General features: G+C 44.1%; 2 protein-coding genes across 2 annotated transcripts in view; both read right to left on the bottom strand.

Annotated features, from left to right (window-relative positions):
- Window positions 1–9280, bottom strand: part of PRKAR2A (protein kinase cAMP-dependent type II regulatory subunit alpha) — a 98601-nt gene extending 89321 nt beyond the window's left edge. The window contains exon 1 of the mRNA XM_057705168.1: window positions 8746–9280. Within this exon, the coding sequence (XP_057561151.1) occupies window positions 8746–8998 (253 nt within the window). The 5' untranslated portion in view covers window positions 8999–9280. The remainder of the gene's footprint in view (window positions 1–8745) is intronic.
- A 7472-nt stretch (window positions 9281–16752) lies between these two features.
- The window catches only part of SLC25A20 (solute carrier family 25 member 20), a 29296-nt gene continuing 23180 nt past the window's right edge, over window positions 16753–22868 (bottom strand). Inside the window, exons 5-9 of the mRNA XM_057706121.1 lie at window positions 20231–20348; window positions 19467–19539; window positions 18988–19097; window positions 18155–18279; window positions 16753–17607 (exon numbers count right to left, since the gene is read on the bottom strand). Of these exons, the coding sequence (XP_057562104.1) occupies window positions 17545–17607; window positions 18155–18279; window positions 18988–19097; window positions 19467–19539; window positions 20231–20348 (489 nt within the window). The 3' untranslated portion in view covers window positions 16753–17544. The remainder of the gene's footprint in view (window positions 17608–18154; window positions 18280–18987; window positions 19098–19466; window positions 19540–20230; window positions 20349–22868) is intronic.

The raw sequence follows: 22868 nt of genomic DNA, 5'->3' as shown, positions 1-22868 counted from the left end.
CACATACTACTTACTAAATGCCAAAAAGTGTATCTCTTGACATAATAATTCTGCTTCTAGCAATCTATTTTAGGTAAATAAGTCAAAAATGGAAAAACAAAAACAAAAACCTTAAGTACTCTTTGAGAAGATACAGTCACAGCTGCAGCAGAGCTCAGGTCTGCTGGTTCTTGCTCCTGGCTTCTGCTCCCAACTCACCACTGTTGGCTCTCCTCAAGCAACAAGTCTGTGAGGAAGCCGCATCAAAGCCATGGCTCTTAAATATAACAAAATCACCCATGGAATCAGAGGTGGTGACTTACACCAAACCAGAATTACCAACCACAATGTAAATCTCTGTTGAAGGTGTGTGCTGACTTGATCAGAGGAGCAAAGAAAAAGAATCTCAAAGTGAAAGGATCAGTTTGGATGCCTACCAAGACTCTGAGAACCACTATTTAGAAAAACTCCTTATGGTAAAGGTACTGATTTGGGATCTTTTTCAAATGAGGATCCACAAGCAACTCACTGACTCACACAGTCCTGAGATTATTAAACCAATTATTTTTGTCAGTACTGAGCCAGGAATCAAGGTTGAAGTCATCACTGCAGATGTTTAAATCAACTCTTGTAATAAATTATCAGTTGTTAAAAAAGAAGCCGTATGCATAAAAAAAATTCATACTAGCAAATATTTGGAGTCAACCTAAATGGGAAATAATTAAGTAGGGTATAATATACTAAATTTACAAAATGCAGTAAAAAATCATTATGACAACAAAATACTGGCAAACTAAATCCAGCAGCATATTAAAAGGATTATACCTTAAACCATGACCAAGGGGGATCTATACCAAGAATGAAAGGTTGGTTCAACATATAAAAATCAAAATGTAATATACCATATGTTAAAAGAATGAAAGGGAAAAAAAAGCACACGATGATCTCGATGCAGAAAAAACATCTGACAAAATCCAACACCCGTTTGTACTCAACAAACTAGGAATTAAAGGGAATTTCCTCAACATGATAAGAGTATTTATGAAAAACTCACAACTAACATCTTACTTAATGGTAGAAGACTGAAAAATTTCCCCCTAGATCAAGAATAGGACAAGGATGCCTACTTTCGTCACCTTTATCCAGCATAGTACTGAAGGTCCTAGCCAGAGCAAATAGGTAAGATAAATAAATAAAAAGGCATTCCAACTGAAAAGGAACAAATAAAAGTATTCACAAATTACATGATCTTATACATAGAAAATCCTAAAGAATCCACAAGTTGCAGGGTACAAGATCAACATACAAAAATCAGTTGTAGTTGTATATATTCACAATCAACAATTTGAAGATGAAATTTAGGAAAACAAACTTTTTTTGCAGAAATGGAAAAGCTGATCCTAAAATTCATACAGAATTGCAAGGAGTCCTGAAAACCCAAAACAACCTTGAAAAAGAAGAACAAAATAGTGGTGATGGTTACACAAAATAATGAATATACTTACTGCTCCTGAACTGTATACTTTAACATGGTAACACAGTAAATTTTATGTATATTCTACCACAATAAAAAATTCATCATGACCTCTATGTAAAGAAATTTTTAAATGCTTACAGCCTTTTCTGTAAAAAATAAATAGGACAAGAAAAAATGAAAGGCAGTTCAGGCATGAAATAATATGAACAGTATAATGGCATTAACTCCATCCTAGAGTCAAACCCTGCTTATTATACAGTCTTGGATAATCTCTAGTCCTCAATTTCCTCATCTGTGAAATGGAGATAATTATTTCCCTACCTTAAAAGATTAGGAGGATTCAAAGAGATAATGCAAATAAATCACTGAACACTGAAACTAATACAGAATAAAGGCTTAATAAATGCTAGCTGTCCTAACTGAGGAACTGTATTTATGTTACAATTATGTAAAATGTATGCTCTTAATGTGGAGGTCTCCTTCAGCTCATATTTCCTCATCTAGTTGATGGGATACACAGTGTATACACTTTATAAACAATCAAGCTGCACATTTATGATTTGTCCCTCTTTTTGCATGTACGTTTTACTTGAAAAAAAGTTTACTTAACTGAAAAAGAAAAGTGTGCAACATTGTGAATGTACTTAATGCCACTGAACTGTACGCTTAAAATGGAGGGAAAAGGAAAGAAAGGTGATTTTGGTGATGGTGTGGAGAATATATGGGGTGGAGGAGAGATGAGTGGGAGACCTATGGGATGCTCAGGTGCACCCAGTTAAGAATCAATAGGGACTTTACTGGTCCAGTGGTTAAGAATCTGCCTTCTGGGCTTCCTTGATAGCACAGTGGTTAAGAATCTGCCTACCAACACAGGGGACACGGCTTCAATCCCTGAGCTGGGAAGATCCCACATGCCTCGGAGCAACTAAGCCTGTGAGCCACAACTACTGAGTCCATGTGCCATAACTACTGAAGCCCTCGCGCCTAGAGTCCGTGATCTCCAAGAAGGGAAGCCACCTCAATGAGAAGCGCACCTCAACAAAGAGCAGTCCCTTCTGCCGCAACTAGAGAAAGCCTGGGTACAGCAACGAAGACCGAATGCAGCCAATAAATAAAAATAAATAAATAAATTTATCAAAAAAAAAAAAGAATCTGCCTTCCAACGCAGGGGACTCAGGTTCGATCCCTGGTCAGGTAACTAAGATCCCACATGCTGCGTGGCAACTACTGAGACCACACGCTCTGGAGCCCATGCACCACAACTAGAGAGAGAAGCCCATGTGCCACAATGAAGAGCCCACATGCCACAACTAAGACCCAACATAACGAAAAATAAATATAAAAAAAAAAGAAATATTCATACTAATTTTTTAAAAATCAATAAAAAACAAACTCAAGGCAGGGACAGTAGGGAAGGAGAAGATGGGGAAGCCCAAAGATTAAAATAAATGAGAGAAAGAGAGAGAGAGAGAGAAGGGGAAAGTGACTGATTCCTGGGTTTCTTGCTGAAGAAATCAGAGGAAACAGAACAATGTGACAGGTAAGTTAACGACATTAGTTTTAGGCTTCGTCAGTTTGAGAGATGAATGAGAGGTGACCAGCTGACAAGATGAGAATAAATAGGTGTGTCTAGCATAGCAAGTTTTGAGCTGTAGTTCTGATTTTGAAAATTCAGGTTCAAGGCAGTAAAAAAATGCTCAGGAAGAGAACTGCTGAGGGAGAAATGGTAACAAACTATAAATTCTGGAGATCACTAACAAGCATTTAAAGGGCAGAGAGGAGGCCAAGTGGTGGATGAAGACCCAGGGGAATAAAGACACAGATGCCAAGGAGGGAGAGAGTTTCAAAGGGGGCTGGTTCAACAGTGTCAAAATCCTGCTGTGAGATCCAGATATGTGAAATGCAGGAATATTATTAAGCAAGTTCCCCAAGAGTTCCACTAATGTAATTTAGACCAACTCCTATTATTATGTGATATATACTGTGCAATAAAAAATGCTGGGGAAAGGGACTTCCCAGGTGATGCAGTGGTTAAGAATCCTCCCACCAATGCAGGGAACATGGGTTCGATCCCTGCTCCAGGAATATCCCACATGCCACACCACGGCCCATGCACCACAACTATTGAGCCTATGTGCTGCAACTACTGAAGCCCATGTGCCTAGAGCCCGAGCTCCACAACAAGAGAAGCCACCACAACCAGAAGCCTGTGCACCACAACAAAGAGTAGCCTCCGCTCGCTGCAACTAGAGAGCAACCGTGTGCAGCTATGAAGACCCAATACAGCCAATAAATAAATAAATAAATAAATTTTAAAATAAAATAAATAAATAAAACTTTTTTTTAAATGCTGGGGAAATAGCTTAAGGAATCCACTAAAAAACTACAAAACTAATAAACAAGTTAAGCAAGGTTGCAAGATACAAGGTCAATATTTTTTAAATTAACTGTATTTCTATACACTTGCAATGAACAATCTGAAAATGAAAGAAAACAATTCCATCAAAAGAAATAAATTACTTAGGAATAAACATAACAAAAGAAGCACAAAACATATTCTGAAAACTACAAAACATTTGTTGTTCTTTAACTTAGAAATTAAATAAGATCTAAATAAATGGAAAGATCCCATATTCACAGATCAGAAGACTTAACATTGTTAAAAGGCAATACTCTCCAAATAAATCTACAAATTCAATGCAATTTCTGTCAAAATCCCAGTTGGCCCCTTTGCAAAAATTGACAAAATTATCCTAAAAATCATATGGAAATACAAATAGCCAAAACAACTTTGAAAAAGAACAAAGTTGGAGAATTCACATTTCCTGATTCCAAAACTACTACAGTAATCAAACAGTGTACTAGTGGCATACAGACAGATATATAGATCAGTGGAATCGAATTGAGAGTTCAAAACAGACTCTCACGTTCACAGTCAATTGATTTTCATCAAGAGTACCAAGACAATTAAATGGGGAAAGAATAGCCTTTTTAATAAGTGGTGCTGGAACAACTGGATATCCAAATATAAAAGAATGAAGTACCTTACTTCTTAAACAAAAAATAGCAAAAGTGTACCACAGCCTAAATGTAAAGCTAAAACTATAAAACTCTTAGAAGAAAACAAAGAGGTTAATCTTCATGACCTTGGATTTGGCAATGGTTTCTTAAAATGATACCTAAAGCACAAACAAAAGAAAATGATACACTGGACTTCATTAAAATTAAAAACTTTTGTGCTTCAAAAGACAGTATCAAAAAAGTAAAACAACAACCCACCTAATGACAGAAAATATTTTAAAGTCATATATCTGATAAAGGACTTGTTTGGAATATCCAAAGAACGCTTACAACTTAACAATGAAAAGACAAATAAACCAATTAAAAACTGGACAAAGGACCTGAATAGTCATTTCTTCAAAGAAGATACACAAATGACCAACACATGGAAAGATGCTCAACATCATTAAAGAATGGCAAAGCAAAACTACAGTGAGGTACTACAATACTTCCTACCCACTAGGCTGGCTATAATAAAAAAGATAATAAGTGTTGACAAGGATGAGGAATAATTAGAATCCTCAATACACTGCTGGTTAGAAAATGTAAAATGATGCAGCCACTTTTGGAAAACAGTCTAGCAGTTCCTCAAAAGATTAAAAGTTACCATACGGTGCAACAATTCTACTCCTGGGTACATACGAAAAAGAAATGAAAACCTATGTCCACACAAAAACTTGTACACATGAGTGTTCACAGAAGCATTATTCATAAGTCAAAAAGTGGAAACAACCTAAATGCCCATCAACTGATGAATGGATAAACAAAACATGGTAGATCCATACAATGGAATAGAAGTCAGGAATAAAAAAGAATGAAGCACTAATATATGCTACAATATTGATGAACTTTGAAAACATTATGCTAAGTGAAAGAAGCCAGAAGCAAAAGACCATATATATTTTATGATTCCATTTAAATCAAATGGCCAGGATAGGCAAATCCATAGAGAATAGAGAGTAAATTAGTGGTTGCCTAGAACTGAGGGGAATGCGGGTGTGGGCAGGTAATGGCTAAAGTGTATGGGTGTCTTTTTGGGGTGATAAAAATGTTCTAAAATTGTTGTGACAGTTGTACATATCTGCAAATATACTAAAATCACTGAATTATACACTTTAAATGGGTAAATTATATGGTATATGGGTTATGTCTCCATAAAGCTGTTACAAAAAAAAAAAAATGATGGGGGATCCACAAATAAAAATGTTTTATGGTAATTCTATAAGTGAATCAAGTCTAGGGACTTCCCTGGTGGTCCAGTGGGTAAGATTCCGCACTCCCAAAGCAGGACGCCCAGGTTTGATCCCAAGCTGGGGAACCAGATCCCACATGCCACAACTAAACATGCTGCAACTAAGACCCAGCACAGCCAAAACAAACACACAAACAAACAAATAAATAAAAATTTTAAAAAAAAGTGAATCAAGTCTAGATGCCAATTTATTGTTCTTATGAGGACGCAGTCAGTGTAACTTATAAGTCTGAACTCCTCAGGCTTTCCCAAGAATTAAATCTCATTAAAATACTTCATACTTGGTGTGCTGTTTGATATTAAAAGTGTTATTAAAACAAACCAATAATGGTTAGTTAACTTTTTTGAGTATTTCTAATAGCGTATAGTTTTATAAACTGAATCGGTGCTTAGCCATTCAGCTAAATACCAAAGTAAGCAAAATCTCTTTGATAGATACAGTTCTAATACTATATATCCTATTTCTAATTTTAGGTGCTGTGGATTTATTATCCTAATGTTCCTAATCACTAGATATGCAATGTATTTCTTTTCTTGTCTTCTTAAAAACTGTGGTAAAATATACATAAAATTTACCATTTTAACCATTTAAGTGTACAATTCATGGCATTAAGTACGTTCACAATGTTGTACAACCATTACCCCATCCAATTTCAGAACTTCTTTATCATCCCAAAGAGGAACTCTGCCCCCATTAAACTGTAACCCCCCATTATCCACTCTCCAAGCCCCTAGTAACCTCTATTCTGCTATCTCCATGAATTTGCCTATTCTAAGTACCTCATATAAATGGAATCATACATTTGTCCTTTTGTGTCTAGCATATTACACTAGCATAATGTTGTCAAGATTCATCCATGTTGTAGGATGTATCAGAATTTCATTACTTTTTAAGGATGAATAGTGTTCCATTGTGTGTTTATACCACATTTTATATCTACCACATTTATCCATTCATCTGTCCATGGGACACTTGGATTGTTTCTACCTTTTGGCTGTTGTTAATAATGCTTCAGTGACCACTGGCATACAAGTATCTGTTTGACTCCCTGCTTTCAGTTCTTTTGGGTGTATACATAGCAGTAGAATTGCTCAATCACATGGTAATTCTATGTTTAACTTTTTGAGGAACTGCCAAACAGTTTTCCACAGTAGCCAGACCATTTTACATTCCCACTGGCAATGAGCAAGGGTTCCAATTTCTCTACATCCTCACCAACACTTGCTATTTTCTGGGGTGTTTTGTTTGTTTGTTTATTTTTTGTTTTTTCATAATAGCTGTCCTCATGGGTGTGAAGTGGCATCTCACTGTGTGTAGTGTATTTTTAGTCTATTATCTGTAAATAGAAGTTCACCTTGTGTTGATTTCTATAATTATACTTAGCACAGCCACTGAAGAGATAAACAAAAAAAAATTTAAATACCAATAAAATAAAACACAGGGTTATAAAGATTCAATTCAACTTTGAAAAAGATATTAAAGATAAAGAGTGAAGACAACACAAAACTTGTAAACTCTGTTTTACTCATCTGGGACTAATAGCTAAAATACTAATGTTTTGTGTATATAAAAATTGTTGCAAAGCAAGTTACAGCTTTGTGATTTATTGTTATGACAGTGAAACAAATATAGGAGTCACTCCTGAAACAACGCTTTTAAAAACACATTTATCTCTGGGAAATTGTTGTCGCTACACCTATTTTAAAGATAAGTAAATTTGAAATCAAACAGGTTCCACTGCTTGTCTTAGACCACAAAGCAATTCTGTGGCAAAGATCTAGAAAATAATTTCTGATTTGTAGGTTTAAGGTGAAAAACCCATAATTTAATGTGCATTAAGGGAAACGTGGTAGAGCAATTTCCACTCTTGGCATGAATAAACTTAGGGAGGTTGTCCAGAACACTGAAGCTTACAACCTCCAATAGCAATGACCAATAACTACCTCCCTGCCAGCCTGACTTGAGTGTGGATTCAACTCAGAACTAGGTTGTTGGGAGTTATTTCCAGTAAGATCCAATAACACTTAGTCTCTAACTTTGCCTCTCAAATGTTTTGTTTTGTTAAATTCTGGCTGTTCAAAAGTAGGGTAATCTATTAAACTGACAAAGCCTATGTTGAACTAATCAAGGAGAATTGAATTGCTTTTTGACAATCTTGCTTAAATCAGATGTAGAAGTGTTACCTGTTTCCTGCACCCATATGCGAAAAGAAGCTATTGTTTACCCTCACCAAATCTGATACAATCCTTTAGCCAAAAAAAAAAAAAAAAAAAAAAATATATATATATATATATATATATATATATATACACACACACACACGCACACACCCAGGGTGTCAATATTAAGAAATGTATACTCAAATATGCAAGAGTGAAATGCTACGATATGCTTTAAAAATACTTCAGCAAATAAGAAAAAAAAGGTACAGATGAAACATCTGTGACAGATATTTCAACTGTGTAATGTGGGTGATGGCATACAGGGGGTTCATTACACCTTTTCGATTTTTGTCTATGCTTAAAGTTTTTCACAATAACTTTTCACAATATAAATTCTTTCCAAAGTTACCGTCCTGGTTAGGAAATACGAATCAGTGGAGGTGCATGTTCTCGTCTTCGGAATGAAACTGCGCGAAGGGTCTCCAGCCGAGGCGAGACTGCCGTGGGCTCCACGCCCCTCCGGCCCGGCGCCAGCACGCGGGCCGAAAGCGCGCACGTTTCTCTCGAGCTGAATCTGACAACTCGCTCGGTGCGCTCGAGGGCTCGCAGGACCGCCGAGCTCAGTTTGGAAGTGGCGTACGCGGGGCTCACGCCGGCGGCTCGGGGAACCCGGACAAACTCCGCTCGAGGGCTCCAAGGTCCCGGCCCAGGGTGGCGGGCGCGGCCCCCCGCAGCCCCCTCTGGATCGCTAGAGACCCCCGGCACCGCCCCCTCTGTCCCCCCACCGCGAACCTCGGCCCAGCCCGCCGCCTACCGTCCAAGTCCTCTTCGTCCTCCGACTCGCTGTCCGCGATCGCGTCGGCGACAAGGCCAAGGCCGGGCTCTGGACCCTGGGAGCCGGAAGGAGGGGCGGCAGACGGGGTGGAGGCTCCGGAGCGGGCCTCGCGCAGGCGGGTGAAGTAGTCCACCGCGAAGTCGACGAGGTCGGGCGGCTGCTGCCGCAACACCTCCACGGTGTAGCCCTGCAGCAGCTCCGTGAGCCCGGGCGGGATCTGGATGTGGCTCATGCCGGCGACGGCAGGCGGGACCGGGAAGCCGGCGGCTACCGCCTGGGCGCTCCCTCACGCCGGCCTCTCGCCCGGCGCCCGCGAGGTCTCCTCACGCGCGACCCAGGTCGGGCCTTCCTCGCGCCACGCCGCCCTTTGGCCGGGGGTTCGTCTCCGGGCCGCACCACCCTACGCTACTCCGGCCGGCCTGGTGCCGCCGCCGCTGTCACCAGGCAGCCGCCGCCGCCGCCGCGGGAACCGACGAGCGGGAGAGCTGGACGGGCGGGGCGGGAGCCTGGGTTGTGACGCACGCGACCGCGGGCGTGCGCGCGCCCGCCGAACGCCGGCCCCCAGTGCGCGTGCGCCAGTGGGCTGGCCGCCAGCCCAGCTGCCCCGGCGGTTCCCTGTCCAGGAGCAGTCATGAATGGTCCGCCCGCTAAGCGGAGTCGTTGGTGCCTCTCACCTTTCATTTCTTCTTTCAGCAAACACTAAGATCCAACCGTTATGCCAGCCCTTGCTAGGCGCCAGGGACACAGCCGAGGGCCAGACGCAGGCATGCACATTACCACCTCGGTGTGTTTCCAGCTGCGGTGGAAAACAAGAGGGCTCACTTTAAGGGGTGACATTCAAGCTGACTCTGAGGCATGGTAGGATCTAACCACAGGAAGATCTGGAGGAAAGCCATGTGGGCATAGAGGACAGCAAGAGCAAAGGCCTGGTAAAGTCAGAACCACCCTGACTGCTAGGTGGAATAGTGACATGACCATAGGACCCTCAGGATTCTGGCAGGAGGTCTGCGATGTCAAAGGAGGAAGGACTTGTAGGTAGTAGGAGTTTCAGTGATATAGTAATTTGGGAGCCAAAGGCAGATAAATAAGCCTGGAAGAACTCAGTAGGCCAAACGTGCCCCTTGAGAAAAGGGAATAAGGCCCAGAGCAGAAATGACGGCTGCGCCTGCTTCTCCTCTTGAGCATTTCCACCAAGATTCCCAGGACTAGGTCTGCACACCCCTTCTCTCTCCATACTCCACCTGGGACCCTGGGCCAGCATTGCTTGATGGTTTGAACAGACCACAAGGCCCCCTGCGGAGGGGCACAGGAAAATTGGAGAGGCCATGCTATTTCCCAAGCTGCCGCTTCACCCACACCAGATTGGAAGGGCATAGAAGAAGGTGGAAATCTTCCTGGTATGTCCATACCACAGCCTAGGTGCTGACCAAAGGCACAGAGGCATAGGACAGAATCCTCTATCTCTTTGCTTGGGCCCAGCCAGAAAGTGATTAGATGTAGCCTTGGGAACCTGAAAGGCATTTGGGATGGTTAAGCTCCACCTGGTAATTATCCAGTATTAATTAAAATCCTCACTAGGTCTTCTCATATTGGTTTGGCATACACCCAAGAGCTCAGTGCTTCTGGGAACTGAGCTTCTAGAAGCAGGAATACCCAATCCCCACTGGTAGAGAAAGCTAGGCTCTAGGACAGTCAAGCCTGTGATTCCAAACAGCAGTGTCTCCCTGGACAAGTTTCTTGACTCCTTGGAGAAGTCCTGGCCCATCAACTTTGTTAGGGGAGGGGTAGTGTCCAATTTGTTCCCTGCTGGGTCCTTACTGCACAGTCTTGGAGAAGATTTACTGAATGAATGAACGAATGATAACTTTCCACACAGCAGAGCCAGTGAAGAAGAGCCAGTGAAACTGCTCTCCTGACCTCAGTCTCGAAACTAGGATCCTTTGCTTCAAAGCTATGCTTCTGATCTCAGAATATGAAGACTTCACTAAGGACAAGCAATGAGGAGCTGGAGGGGCAGGGCTTGACTCTTCTCTGCTTGTGGGTAGACCAACCCTTCCAGGTTTTCTACGAGTCAGCCCATACCCAGGAAACCTGGATGGGACTCCCACTGTACTGCCACACCTGGGGATCTGACCCACTTCAAGCAATCCTACCACTAATCCTTTGGAAAGGCAAATTCACAACTCCACTCCCTAGTTTGCCCATTTGTCAGGTTTTATATGTTTGAAAGGGGGATGGGCACCTGTACAATTGGGACTCCAACTTCAATTGCAAAATAGGGTAGGAGGAGGCTACTCTAGGACAGAACTGGCTGCAGGCAGGTTCTCCCAGTCACTCCAAGGAACCCCTGCCCAACTCTGCCAGAAGGTTGATCTTCCTGTCTTGTTCTTACCCCACAGCTTGGCCATCCATCCATCTAACAAACATTGCATTCAAAGGCATTCTTAGGGACTTTCTAGGTGGCACAGTAGCTAAGAATCTGCCTGTCAGTGCAGGGGACACAAGTTCAATCCCTGGTCCAGGAATATCCCATATGCTGTGGAGCAACTAAGCCTATGCACCACAACTATTGAGCCTGTGTGCTGCAACTACTGAAGCCCACGCGCTTAGAGCCCATGCTCTGCGACAAGAGAAGCCACCGCAATGAGGAGCCCACACACTACAATTAAGAGTAGCCCCTGCTTGTACTGAAGATGGCTAAGCCATTCTAATAGCTGTATAGCATAGTATCTCATCATAATTTTTATTTCATTTCCCTTATACCTAATGATGCTTAACAGCTTTTCATGTGTTCATGTGCCTTTTGTACATCCTTTTTTGGTAAAGTGTCTTTTTAAATATTTGGCCCATTTTTCATTTAGGTTGTTTGTTTTCTTGGTGAGTTTTGAGAGTCCTTTATACAATCTGGATACAAGTCTTTTATCGGATATGTGATTTTCAAACATTTTCTCCTGTCTGTACTTATCTTCTTTTATTTTTTTGGCTGTGCCATGTGGCTTGCAAGATCTTAGTGCCCCAACCAGGGATTGAACCCAGGCCCTCAGCAGTGAGGCTCAGAGTCCTAACCACTGGGCCGCCAGGGAATTCCCTGTTTTTATCTTTTTATTCTCTTAACAGTGTCTTTCTTAAAGCAAAAGCTTTTAATTTTGATGAAGTCCAATTTATCGGGGTTTTTTTTTTTCTTTTACAGATTGTGCTTTTGATGTTAAATCTAAGAACCCTTTACTTAACCTCAGGCCATGAAGGTTTTCTCCTATGTTTTTTACTAAAAGTTTTATAGTTTTATGTTTTACTTTTAGATCTGTGATCCGTTTTGAGTTAGTATTATAATAAGGTGTGAGATTTTGGTCAAGGTCTATTTACTACATATGGATAACCAATTGTTCCAACATTATTGTCAAAAAGACAATCCTTCCTCCATCGAATTGCTTTTGTATCTTTGTCAAAAATCTATTGGCCAGGGCTTCCTAGGTGGCGCAGTGGTTGAGAATCTGCCTGCCAATGCAGGGGACACGGGTTCGATCCCTGCTCCAGGAAGATCCCACATGCTGCGGAGCAACTAAGCCCATACTCAACAACTATTAAGCCTGCACTTTAGAGCCCGTGAGCCACAACTACTGAGCCCATGTGCTACAACTACTGAAGCCCACGCGCCTAGAGCCCATGCTCCGCAACAAGAGAAGCCATGGCAACGAGGAGCCCGCGCACCACGATGAAGAGTAGCCCCCACTCGCCGCAACTAAAAAGAAAGCCCGCGCACAGCAAAAAAGACCCGACACAGCCAATGAAAATAAATAAAATTTAAAAAAAATCTATTGGCCAAAAAAACTTATAATATTCTAGAAGAAAAAAACCTTTAAAAATGAAAATAACTACATTTTTATTTTTAAATTTTGTGTAACTTACATCTCTAATAAATTATGGCTTGATTATGTTTTAATAAAAAAATCTATCGGCCAAAAAAAAAAAAAAAAAAGAGTAGCCCCTGCTTGCCACAACTAGAGAAAGCCCCGTGAGCAGCAACGAAGATCCAATGCAGCCAATAAATAAATGTATTAAAAAATAAAACAAAATAAAGGCATCTTTAGACTTGGAGGAAATGAGGGCCACAGAAATCGGAACCCCATAGCTACTCCTCACCTGTCTCCACAGACCAGCCTCCGAGTAAGGATGGAGAGCCAGCCTCGAGGTCCAGCTTGACTCCCCTCCCCTTGCACCTGATCCCCAGAGCAGGGATCTATCTCTGCCCCTTCTGGGAGACCCTTCAACAGCAAGGGAAGTCCCAAGGGCCTTCATGAATGCCCAAGTGAGCTGGCAAAAGAACAGGGCCCTGGAACGAGAGAGAATTAGAGGGACCTGAGCCCCACATCTTCTACCCTTATGCTTCTAGGACCACCTTCGCTCAAGCCTGTCCAGCTGCACCACTGGTGGTTACCATGGCAACCAAACCCATAGGCAGCCAGTAACTGGGAAACAGCTGCCAATAGCAAGTAATGGTGGGTAGAAAAGGTCAAGAGCAGAGACCCTTGAAAGCAAAAGAAATACAAAGACCATGGTAGAGAAAAGGAGGCCCCAGAGCCCTGAAAGGTGCTCAACTCAGCTTAGTCCTACTCACTTCCCAGCAGGCAGTAATCATCTTGCACAGACTGTCACATCACCAACCTTAGTCTGACATGGACACAATGGGGCCAGTTCTCAGAATTGTTCACAACTATGCTGAGTAACACAGGTGGGGCACATGTCTAGTCCAACAGCAGTGCACCTGGTGAAAATGAACATAGGTAGGGTACCAACTGCTATTTCCAATGTTTTGTGTACTCTTTTTTCTTTTTCTTTTTTTTTTTTAATATTCTTTTCCCATATAAGCCATTACAGAGTATTGAGTAGAGTTCCCTGTGCTCTACAGCAGGTTCTTATTAGTCATCTGTTTTATATATAGTAGTCAATCCCAAATTTCCCAATTTATCCCTCCATCCCATTTCATGTACTCTTTTTTCTTTTCTTTTTTTTGGCTGCGTTGGGTCTTCATTGCTGCATGCAGGCTTTCTCTAGTTGTGGTGAGCGGGGGCTAGTCTTGGTTGCAGTGTGCGGACTTAGCGCGGTGGCTTCTCTTGTTGCGGAGCATGGGCTCTTAGACTCACAGGCTTCACTAGCTGCAGCACGCAGGCTCAGTAGTTGCCGCTCGACGGCTCTAGAGTGCAGATTCAGTAATTGTGGCACATGGGCTTAGTTGCTCCTCAGCATGTGGGATCTTCCTGGAGCAGGGATTGAACCCATGTCCCCTGCACTGGCAGGCAGATTCTTAACCACTGCACCACCAGTGAAGTCCCCCATTTCATGTACTCTTGACAGGTTTATTATTTAAAAGGTTTTTTCTCTCTCTTTCCAGGAAGAAGGTAGATGCCCATACTCCCCAGACTTCTCTGCAGGACACCCTGCTCTTGGCTCAGACCCCCTAGTTTACACACTTTCTGGTCTGATGCCCTCTTCCTATGTGGGGGACTCAGACCTAGCACCTCCCTCTTCTCTGCCCAAAGGGGCTGCTTCTCTAAGCTACTCCAGTCCCCCACCCATCTCCTGGGAACTGTTGGTCACCTGACCACCTCTACATGCCAGCTCCCAAGTCCAATCTTCCCAGGATATTTAGTATCTGTCACCATCAGTTTCTATGTTGCCTGAGAAGTGTCCACGAGCCTCTAGTGGACAGGGGGGAGTAGGGAAGTGGGCTATGTTTCCTCTGCCCTCACCCAAGCTGTACTTCAACCTCCAAAATGCCTCCCCCATGAGGCCACTGCCTTTGGTCCAGTTATTTTAACAAGTGTCCATGCTCAAGGGAGCAGTTAATTCCCAGGCTGCCTATTTCTGCACCTGAGAGCCATCCCATCTCCAGGACACTGTCCCGAGAAAGTGTCAGTCTCTGCAGTGGACCTAGGGTCTGCCTCTGAGACATCTCAGGGCAAGGACAGAACCTGGGAAACAAGGGAGAGCCACAGGCCTGCATGCTGACTAGAGCAAAGAAAGCAGAAAAAGGAGCCCTCAGGGAGCACTTGGCACTGGGGCCTTCTCAGTGCCTGTTGGCACTCTGTGTGCTACTCCTGGCCTGACTCACAGGCCAGCTTCCTGGGCTTTGACCCTGCAGTACAGACAGGCCTCTTGGAGTTTGGGTCAAGCAGTCTGGGGACAGCCTCTGATAGCATCACAAGACTTTCTTCAGGCCTGTGGACACCCAGACACCACTCTATTATCTACACTCTGTTATCAACCTGCCAATGATCTTAGTAGATCAGTTTACGCTGTCTGAGTTTTGGCTTCCACATCTGAAAGTGCGGGTGTAAATCCCTACCCATTAAGCACTGAGTTACATGGGATAAAGAGATGAGAATTAATCCATGAAGAGGTTAGAAAAGGGGTAGAGGGTTCTAGCCTCAAAAGAACTATGGTGAAAAAACTGTGGGTAGAGATGCAGAAATGCTGCTTTTGTTGCTTCTAATAGGCCAAGGTTGAAACAACCTGCCCTCTGTCCTTTACCTTTGACCCACTTATATTCTTCTTTGTGCCTAGATGAGGCTGTTATCACTGGCTGGTTGTTTTAACAATCACTGGCTTCTACTTAATGCTGTCTGTGGCAGTCGGAAAAATTGCTTGGGAGGGCCCCAATCTTTCCCCTACCCTTACGCCCTTCAGGGAGAGAAGAGATATATCAGGAACAGGTGGCATTTCAAAGTGCATCATAAACAGAAAGTGCCAGCCAGGAGGGAATTGCTCACCATCTGCTCTGCTCCCTTCACAAATATGCCTCCCGGGGCTTCCCTGTTTGACTTAACATCTACTGAATATCCAAAGAAGTAAAAGAATCTACTACCACTAATATCAAGGAATCAAAATATTCCATTTTAAAATGGAAGCTGCTTCAAAGGGCAAATTATCCAGAAGCAGAGACTGTAAAAGTGATCCTGAGCCATGGGAATGGCTGGCATTTGGTTAGAATGCAAATGCACTCACAGGAGCTCCTGGGAAAAGGCCGAGGTTTCAGGACTGTCTCAAGTACTGGGTAGTGCCTACAAGAGCTTCAGGAGACATATACGCGGCCATTTTCAAACCAGCGAGAGATTAAACAAAGATATCCTGCAGCATGAGAGCGGGAAAGCATAACACTGAATTCATCTTCCCAGGCAGAGGGCAAACAATTTTCATCCCTAAAACTGTTTTTTTACTTGACCATCATCCAGAAATATCTTCCCAGGACTAAATCTTCCTTCCTTAAACCCCCAAATCTTCAGCTTCCAGCTAGGTTGGCCACACCCACTCCCAGATGGGGGTGGGTCCCTTCCCCTCTCACCCATTTACACTGAGTGATAGCTCTAAAGCCAAAGTCCAAGGATCTCTGTGCAGCTGCAGTGAGAGGGGAAGTGCCAGTGGAATTGTGACTGCCAGATGGGACAATGCCAGAGAAGCCCAGGTCTGGTAGCCTCTCCCTTCCCCAGCTAAGGAGAGACTAGCTTGTGACTCTCCACTGCCTCCCTCATCTCCTCTGGCTACACCTGGTCATCATCATCAGTCTGATTATTAATGCCAGACATCAGATCACACAATGACCCCAAAGTGCATATGAAAACTTAGGATTGCTTTCGGCCTTTTAGAACAATTGACTCTCCATCTGTTAGCTAAGACACCCATGGCTGAGGGCAGAGAGGTGAAAGAATGAAGGGATGAGTGGCAGGCTTGGCCCTGGGGGTGCTTGCATGCCAGGCTTGCATGGAGAGTTACGGGAACAGTTACCAATCAAGTTGCCCCATTCCATCCCACCCCACCTCACCCTCTAGTAGCTGGGGCTGGGGCAGTCAGGGAAGGCTGGGCCCCAAACTTCCTCCCCTTTCTCTTGCTGGAGAAAGGGAAGGATACTGGATCCCTAACAGCCTCCAACAAGGCCACAGGCTGCTTGCTGAAATGACCCAGAATCAAAAGAAAAAAATTTCACACAGTGCAAAAATTAGAAACAATATTTATTATTTCCTGTTAAAATAGGGTGCTCTCATGAGAAAAGAGTGTGCAAAAAGAGCCTTCCTACACCCTGGGCTTTCTCACTTATCCTAGCAAGCTGGGACTGTCAATTCAAAATTCTCCTTCTCACTGTGAAGGAGGGAAAGCTCTCCACCTACTCTTGGAAATTAGGCTACTCTACTTTTAATTTTGATTATTTGCATGCATTCAAAAAAAAAAAAAAAAAAACCTGACTGTTAATAGGCTATCTGCCGCTAGGCACATTTGCTCAGTCCCCTTGAACAGACAGATGTGGGCCTCAAGTCCACATTTCCACGTGCAGGCCAGGATTAGATGGTACCCTGGAAATCTGGTGAGTGTTCCTGGCTAGGGATCAAAGAAGGCCCCAGCTTCTGGTCAGATGGCTGAAAACATGCATAGTGTTTCCAGTGAGAGACTGAGATTCCTTCTTTCTCAAGGAGAATTTTGGGTGTAGTAGGGCCAGTAGTCAACTAGTAGATAGCATCTGGCTACAGCGGGTATCTGGTCTAAAAGCTACTTATTCCACCTCCAAATCCTCATGAGATCCCTTAAATTGACAAGAGTGGATTCAAGTTTCAAAATGGCAAATTATACCAGGTAGAGGATTTCATTAAGACAATGGCCTCAACAAGTCCATGCACAGAGCTTTCATCCCACCATCCCCCTCCCCTCACACTTCAGGACAGCCTAGTCCTGTCCACTGTTCTTCCTCAGTGACAGCTTCCAGCATCCTGAAGTCTCGAGCAGCCTTCAGCCTCAGAAGTTGGGCATGGCCCAATTAAGGAACTTCATGGCAACTTCAAAGCCAAGGAAACAGGCCTGAGAAGGGGTTGAAAGGAAGAGAAAAGCCAACAGGAGTTGTGACTATTCAGAGACCCCAGCACTGTGCTTGGCTTGCCCTGTCAGGACTAAAACCCATTCCTAATCTTTTTTTCCTTCTTTTTTTTTTTTGGCACACGGGCTTAGTTGCTCCGTGGCATGTGGGATCTTCCTGGAGCAGGGATCGAACCTGTGTCCCCTGCATTGGCAGGTGGATTCTTAACCACTGCGCCACCTAGGAAGCCCCCCATTCCTAATCTTAATCCCACCCCAGGTCATGGAATCAAGCTGTGCTTTCTCATTCCTAAAAGGAAAAGTGCATGTCCCACAACTGCCCACTCCTGATGGCCAGGCCAGCAAATCAAAGCTCCTCACCTCAGAGAATCACAAAGGCAAATCTTCCTGACAGCTTCAAGAAAGGGAACAAATAAGGAGACTCTGGCTAAGGGTGGGATTTTGGAAAAACTGAGCCCCCAAGCAAGAGTCACCCTACCCGCACCCGGCTCTGAGCCCCAAAGGGAAAGCATAACTCCTGCTGGTCACTCACGGCATTGGCTGGGAAGGCTCGGATCATCACTGCGTTGAACCCCTTATACAAGGATGTGATTCCTTCATTTCGGATCAGCTCCCTCAGCACGTCTCTGAAACCATTAGGATATTTCCCAGGAGGCGCTGTGGACAGAACCCAACTGTTAAGGCTCCAGGAAGCTTCCTGACCTGACCACGGTGACCTACATGGGGACAACACTGTAGTCCAGTCTTCCTGCAGGGCCACAGCACCAGGGCCCTGCAGGGAGAGGACACATGGGGACAACACTGTAGTCAAGTCTTCCTGCACGGCCACAGCACCAGGGCCCTGCAGGGAGAGGACACCTTGCAGGTCATCTGGGAACAATCCACAGACAACACAGTTCACCTTGGGACAAACAGACACACGTGTCTGGATTACTGGTGCTTAGGGAGTGGAGAAGGGAATGAAGAATGAAACAGTCCTTCTGCTCATGTAGAGGAAGGAAGGTTGATCTGATTTCTTCTCGCTTATTATTTTTTCAGGGGTCGGGGAGAGGGCCACGCTGCATGGCATGCAGGATCTTAGTTCCCCGACCAGGAATCGAACCCATGCCCCCTGCAGTGGAAACATGGAGTCTTAACCACTGGACTGCCAGGGAAGTCCTCCTCTCACTTATTTTATGTTTAGGCTGACAAGAAAATAAATCTAGAGTTCCTAGAACACAAATGACTGCAAAGGAGAATGTTGGCCAGACAGATGCTGAGTGCTACTGTGGAGAGTATCCCTAGGATCTTAAGAGCTCTGTACCCCAAAGGCAGCCAATTCTGGGACTCACTCCAACCCCATCTATCCCACTCTCCTCTACTAACCAGTCTGGAAGCGGGACTTGAGCACATCTGGGGGGATTGCCACAGCCCAGTTGAAGATGCCTGCCATGCCCCCAGCCACCAGGATCCGAGGCACGCTGAGCTCATTGACACTGCAGAATACCAAACGCAGCCCTGGTCAGACAAAGGCTGGGAGAGTGGTGTTCAGACCATCCCTCCTGTGCAGACAGGAAAGCCACAGAGAGGGAGAAACTGGCTGGAGAGTGGAGGTCCAAGGCCAAAGCTCCTACGACATGGTAGCTGCCATTCGTTGAAGGAGGTTTCACGCATTTGTTTCAAATACTTGCTCCACTGGGTGAGAGTAAAAGGTATTCGTATTAGCTGGGCCTTAGCAGCAACAAGAGGAAAGTGGACATGCAGACGGAAGCAAGTCCCACTTCTGCCTTCAGACCCACTAACAGGAAAGGGCAACCTACCCATGATTGGGCAAAGTGGCTTCTAAATTCTTCTGTTCTCCTCACCTCTTTCCCTCTGGAGTTAAGATATTTTTCAGCCATTCATATGTCATGAAATACATCCCACTGGCGGGAACATCTGTTAGTGGCAAGAAAGAGGTAAATTAAGTGATATAAAATTCTCACAGATTTCTTGATCTTAGGAGAATCAAGCTTGGCACTGGAAGGAAACTTGAAGGTTTCCTGAGAAGTCCCCCGTCAGCACTTCCTATGTGCAATAATTGCTTTGCAGCAATCAGATGCTGCTCTGGGGCAAGCACTGCTGTGAGTAAACGTGAACATGCATGGCATTATTTCATCTTAAAAGGCCCTCTGAGTGGTCCCCACTAATATGCCCACTCCAAGCAATTATAACCAGAGCTAACATCTGGCCTTCCTCCAAGCTGTCATCTCAGGACAAGGGTGGAGCTGTTTCTGCCTCTTGTATTGCCACCCCAGCAGGACATGCCTCTCAAGCCAAAAAAGAGCTCCACTGTTTCTAAGTCAATCTTTCTCCCCACTCATCCCTCCAGCCACGATTTCTACTTGCTACTCCCCTCCAACTGCCACTGTCATCATTTCCACCCTTGAGGGCCAGCCTACCAGAAGGATGGAAGGTCCCCCCATCCTCATTTATGTCCATTCTGGCCAGAGGTAAGATAGCCTAAAACCAGGACACACAGTTCCGGCCCTGTAAGAGCTGTGGCATGTATGGTGCCAAGGCTAATCTGGAGATACAGGCAAGACCCACTGTGGCAAATCCACCTCAGGTGGAGGGCCTCCGAGGTTACCTCTCATGAGGGTGAGCATAGTCCCTTTGTAGATGCCTCGGATCCCAGCTTCCTTGTATAGCTTCTTTGCACAGTCCCAGGGACCTGTGTACTTGGTGTCCCCTGAAGAAGCTTGAATCTGAGAGGGAGAAAAGAGTCATCAAGTCAGCAACAGCAATATCAAAGTCAACAAACTTAGCAGGTTATGGAAGATTACATAGCAAGTGTGGGAGTGGTCATTATGCATTAGACCAATGAAAGACTTCATTGTCAAATCGACAGTAATTCAGAACATACAATATTGGTAGAAGTTACTGTGAAATAAATCTAGGTGAAAATATGACAAAATATACACACATTGACTAGAAAAAAAACATCAACAGAGGAGTTGGAAAATAAGTTGAAAAATAAGTTCCCAGATAGAAGAGCATTCCCAATAAAGCTAGTTGGAGGAAAAAAAAAAAAAGCTAGTTGGCTGTTGTAGAAACGAGGAGTCATTCACTTATTCTTTTAACAAATATCCATTTGAAGCTCTAACTGATCATGAAGCTTGGTTAAGAGAAGGTGAACTAGAAATTGTATTCAGAGCTCTAAATGCCTGGATAGAGGTCCTGTGCAGAGCCAGGGGAGGGCCAAGAGGCCCCCTATCCCAGCCTCTGGGCTGCAGGGCCTAAGGGGCAAGAGCCTGAAGGCAGGCAGAAGGTATCCTAGAAAAGATCTGGGAGAAAGACAGCCCCGTGCAGGATCTACAGCAAGTACAGAGTCAGGAGGAATCAGAACACACAAGGGCATCAACCAAAGAGTACTTAAAGCTGGAAAGAGGGCTTCCTAGGTGGCGCAGTGGTTGAGAATCCGCCTGCCAATGCAGGGGACACGGGTTCGATCCCTGCTCCAGGAAGATCCCACATGTTGCGGAGCAGCTAAGCCCGTGCACCACAACTATTCAGTCTGCGCTTTAGAGCCCGTGAGCCACAACTATTGAGCCCATGTGCTGCAACTACTGAAGCCCACGCGCCTAGAGCCCAAGCTCCGCAACAAGAGAAGCCACAGCAATGAGGAGCCCGCGCACCACAATGAAGTGTAGCCCCCACTCACTGCAACTAAAAAGAAACCCCGGGCACAGCAAAAAGACCTGACACAGCCAATAAAATAATAAATAAATAAATTTATAAAAAAAAAAAAAGCTGGAAAGAGAGTTCAGATTTAATAGTTCCAAGGAGAAACACTTACAAAATAAATATATAAGTCCAATAAATGTCTGTACATACCAACAATAACTACTTGCAAAATAATGGAAAAGAATCCCATCAAAATAGCAATAAAATATATATGCATCAAGAAATAGGATTTGCATAAAAAAATTCTAAAACATTTCCAAGGGACATAAGAGATGAATAAAAAGAGAGTCATAGTTCAGTTAGGAAAAGTTTTCAATCAGGAAGATGTCAATTGTTCTAAAAATAATAAATTTAAGATAATGTCAATTGAGTATCCATAGCTTTTTTTTTTTTTTATTAATTTATTTATTGGCTGCACTGGGTCTTCGTTGCTGCGCGCGGGCTTTTCTCTAGTTGCGATGAGCGGGGGCTACTCTTTGTTGCAGCGCACAGGCTTCTCATTGCAGTGGCTTCTCTTGTTGCAGAGCACAGGCTCTAGGCACGTGGGCTTCAATAGTTGCGGAATGTGGGCTCAGCAGTTGTGGCTCGCGGGCTTAGTTGCTCTGCGGCATGGGGGACCTTCCCGGACCAGGGACTGGACCCATGTCCCCTGCATTGGCAGGCGGATTCTTAACCACTGAGCCACCAGGGAAGTCCTCAATAGCTTATTTTTTAATATAACTTCCCCAGATGATCCCAACACATGTGAACCTGGTGTGTCTGAGGAATAGCACGGAGGCCCATGTTATCAGAGGATACTGGAGCTGACACACAGTGACCTGGGCGGGGGGAGCCAAAGACGACTGGGCGTGGAATTGACATATTAACAGAATCTTCTCACTGTTATGTATGGCACAGACTATAAGCAGGGAAACAAGTGAGAAGGCCCTCACAGGTATCCAGGCCAGTGATAAAGGTGACATGGAGCAACATGGTTGCAATGGAGGTGATGGGAAGGGATGGATTTGGGATTTGTTGAAAGCCAGCTTAACTGTTCAACAAATGGGATATGCACAGTGAGACAAAGAAGAGTCTAGGAGAACTTCTGAGCTTTAGGGCTGAACAGCTAGACAGATGGTATTGCCACCAACTGAGCTGCAGAAGGTTGTAGGTGAAGCAGATATTGAGGAAGACTGGGAGTTCAGCTTTGTACATGATGACTTTGAGATACCTATTAGCATCCAATGGAAATGCTGGATAAATGAGTCCGGAGTTCAGGAAAAGTCTGAGTTCGAGATATAAACTGGAAAATCATTATTATACAGATGGTATCTGAAAGTCATGAGACAAGAGGAAATCATCAATGAGAGGAGTGTCACAGGACTGAGCCTTGTGCACATGAACATTAAAAGATCAAGAAAATGATGATAAATCAACAAAGGACAGAGAAAAGGTACAGTCAAGTGCGTAGGAGGAAAGTCAGGAGAGAAGCCAAGTGAAGATAGCTCTTCAGGGAAGATGAGGGGACCAGCTGAGCCCAATTCTATTGATGGATCAAGAAC

This window comes from Hippopotamus amphibius, chromosome 13, assembly GCF_030028045.1.
Source record: "Hippopotamus amphibius kiboko isolate mHipAmp2 chromosome 13, mHipAmp2.hap2, whole genome shotgun sequence".
In the NCBI taxonomy this organism is placed as follows: domain Eukaryota; kingdom Metazoa; phylum Chordata; class Mammalia; order Artiodactyla; family Hippopotamidae; genus Hippopotamus; species Hippopotamus amphibius.
This window is presented reverse-complemented; position numbering and strand designations above follow the sequence as displayed.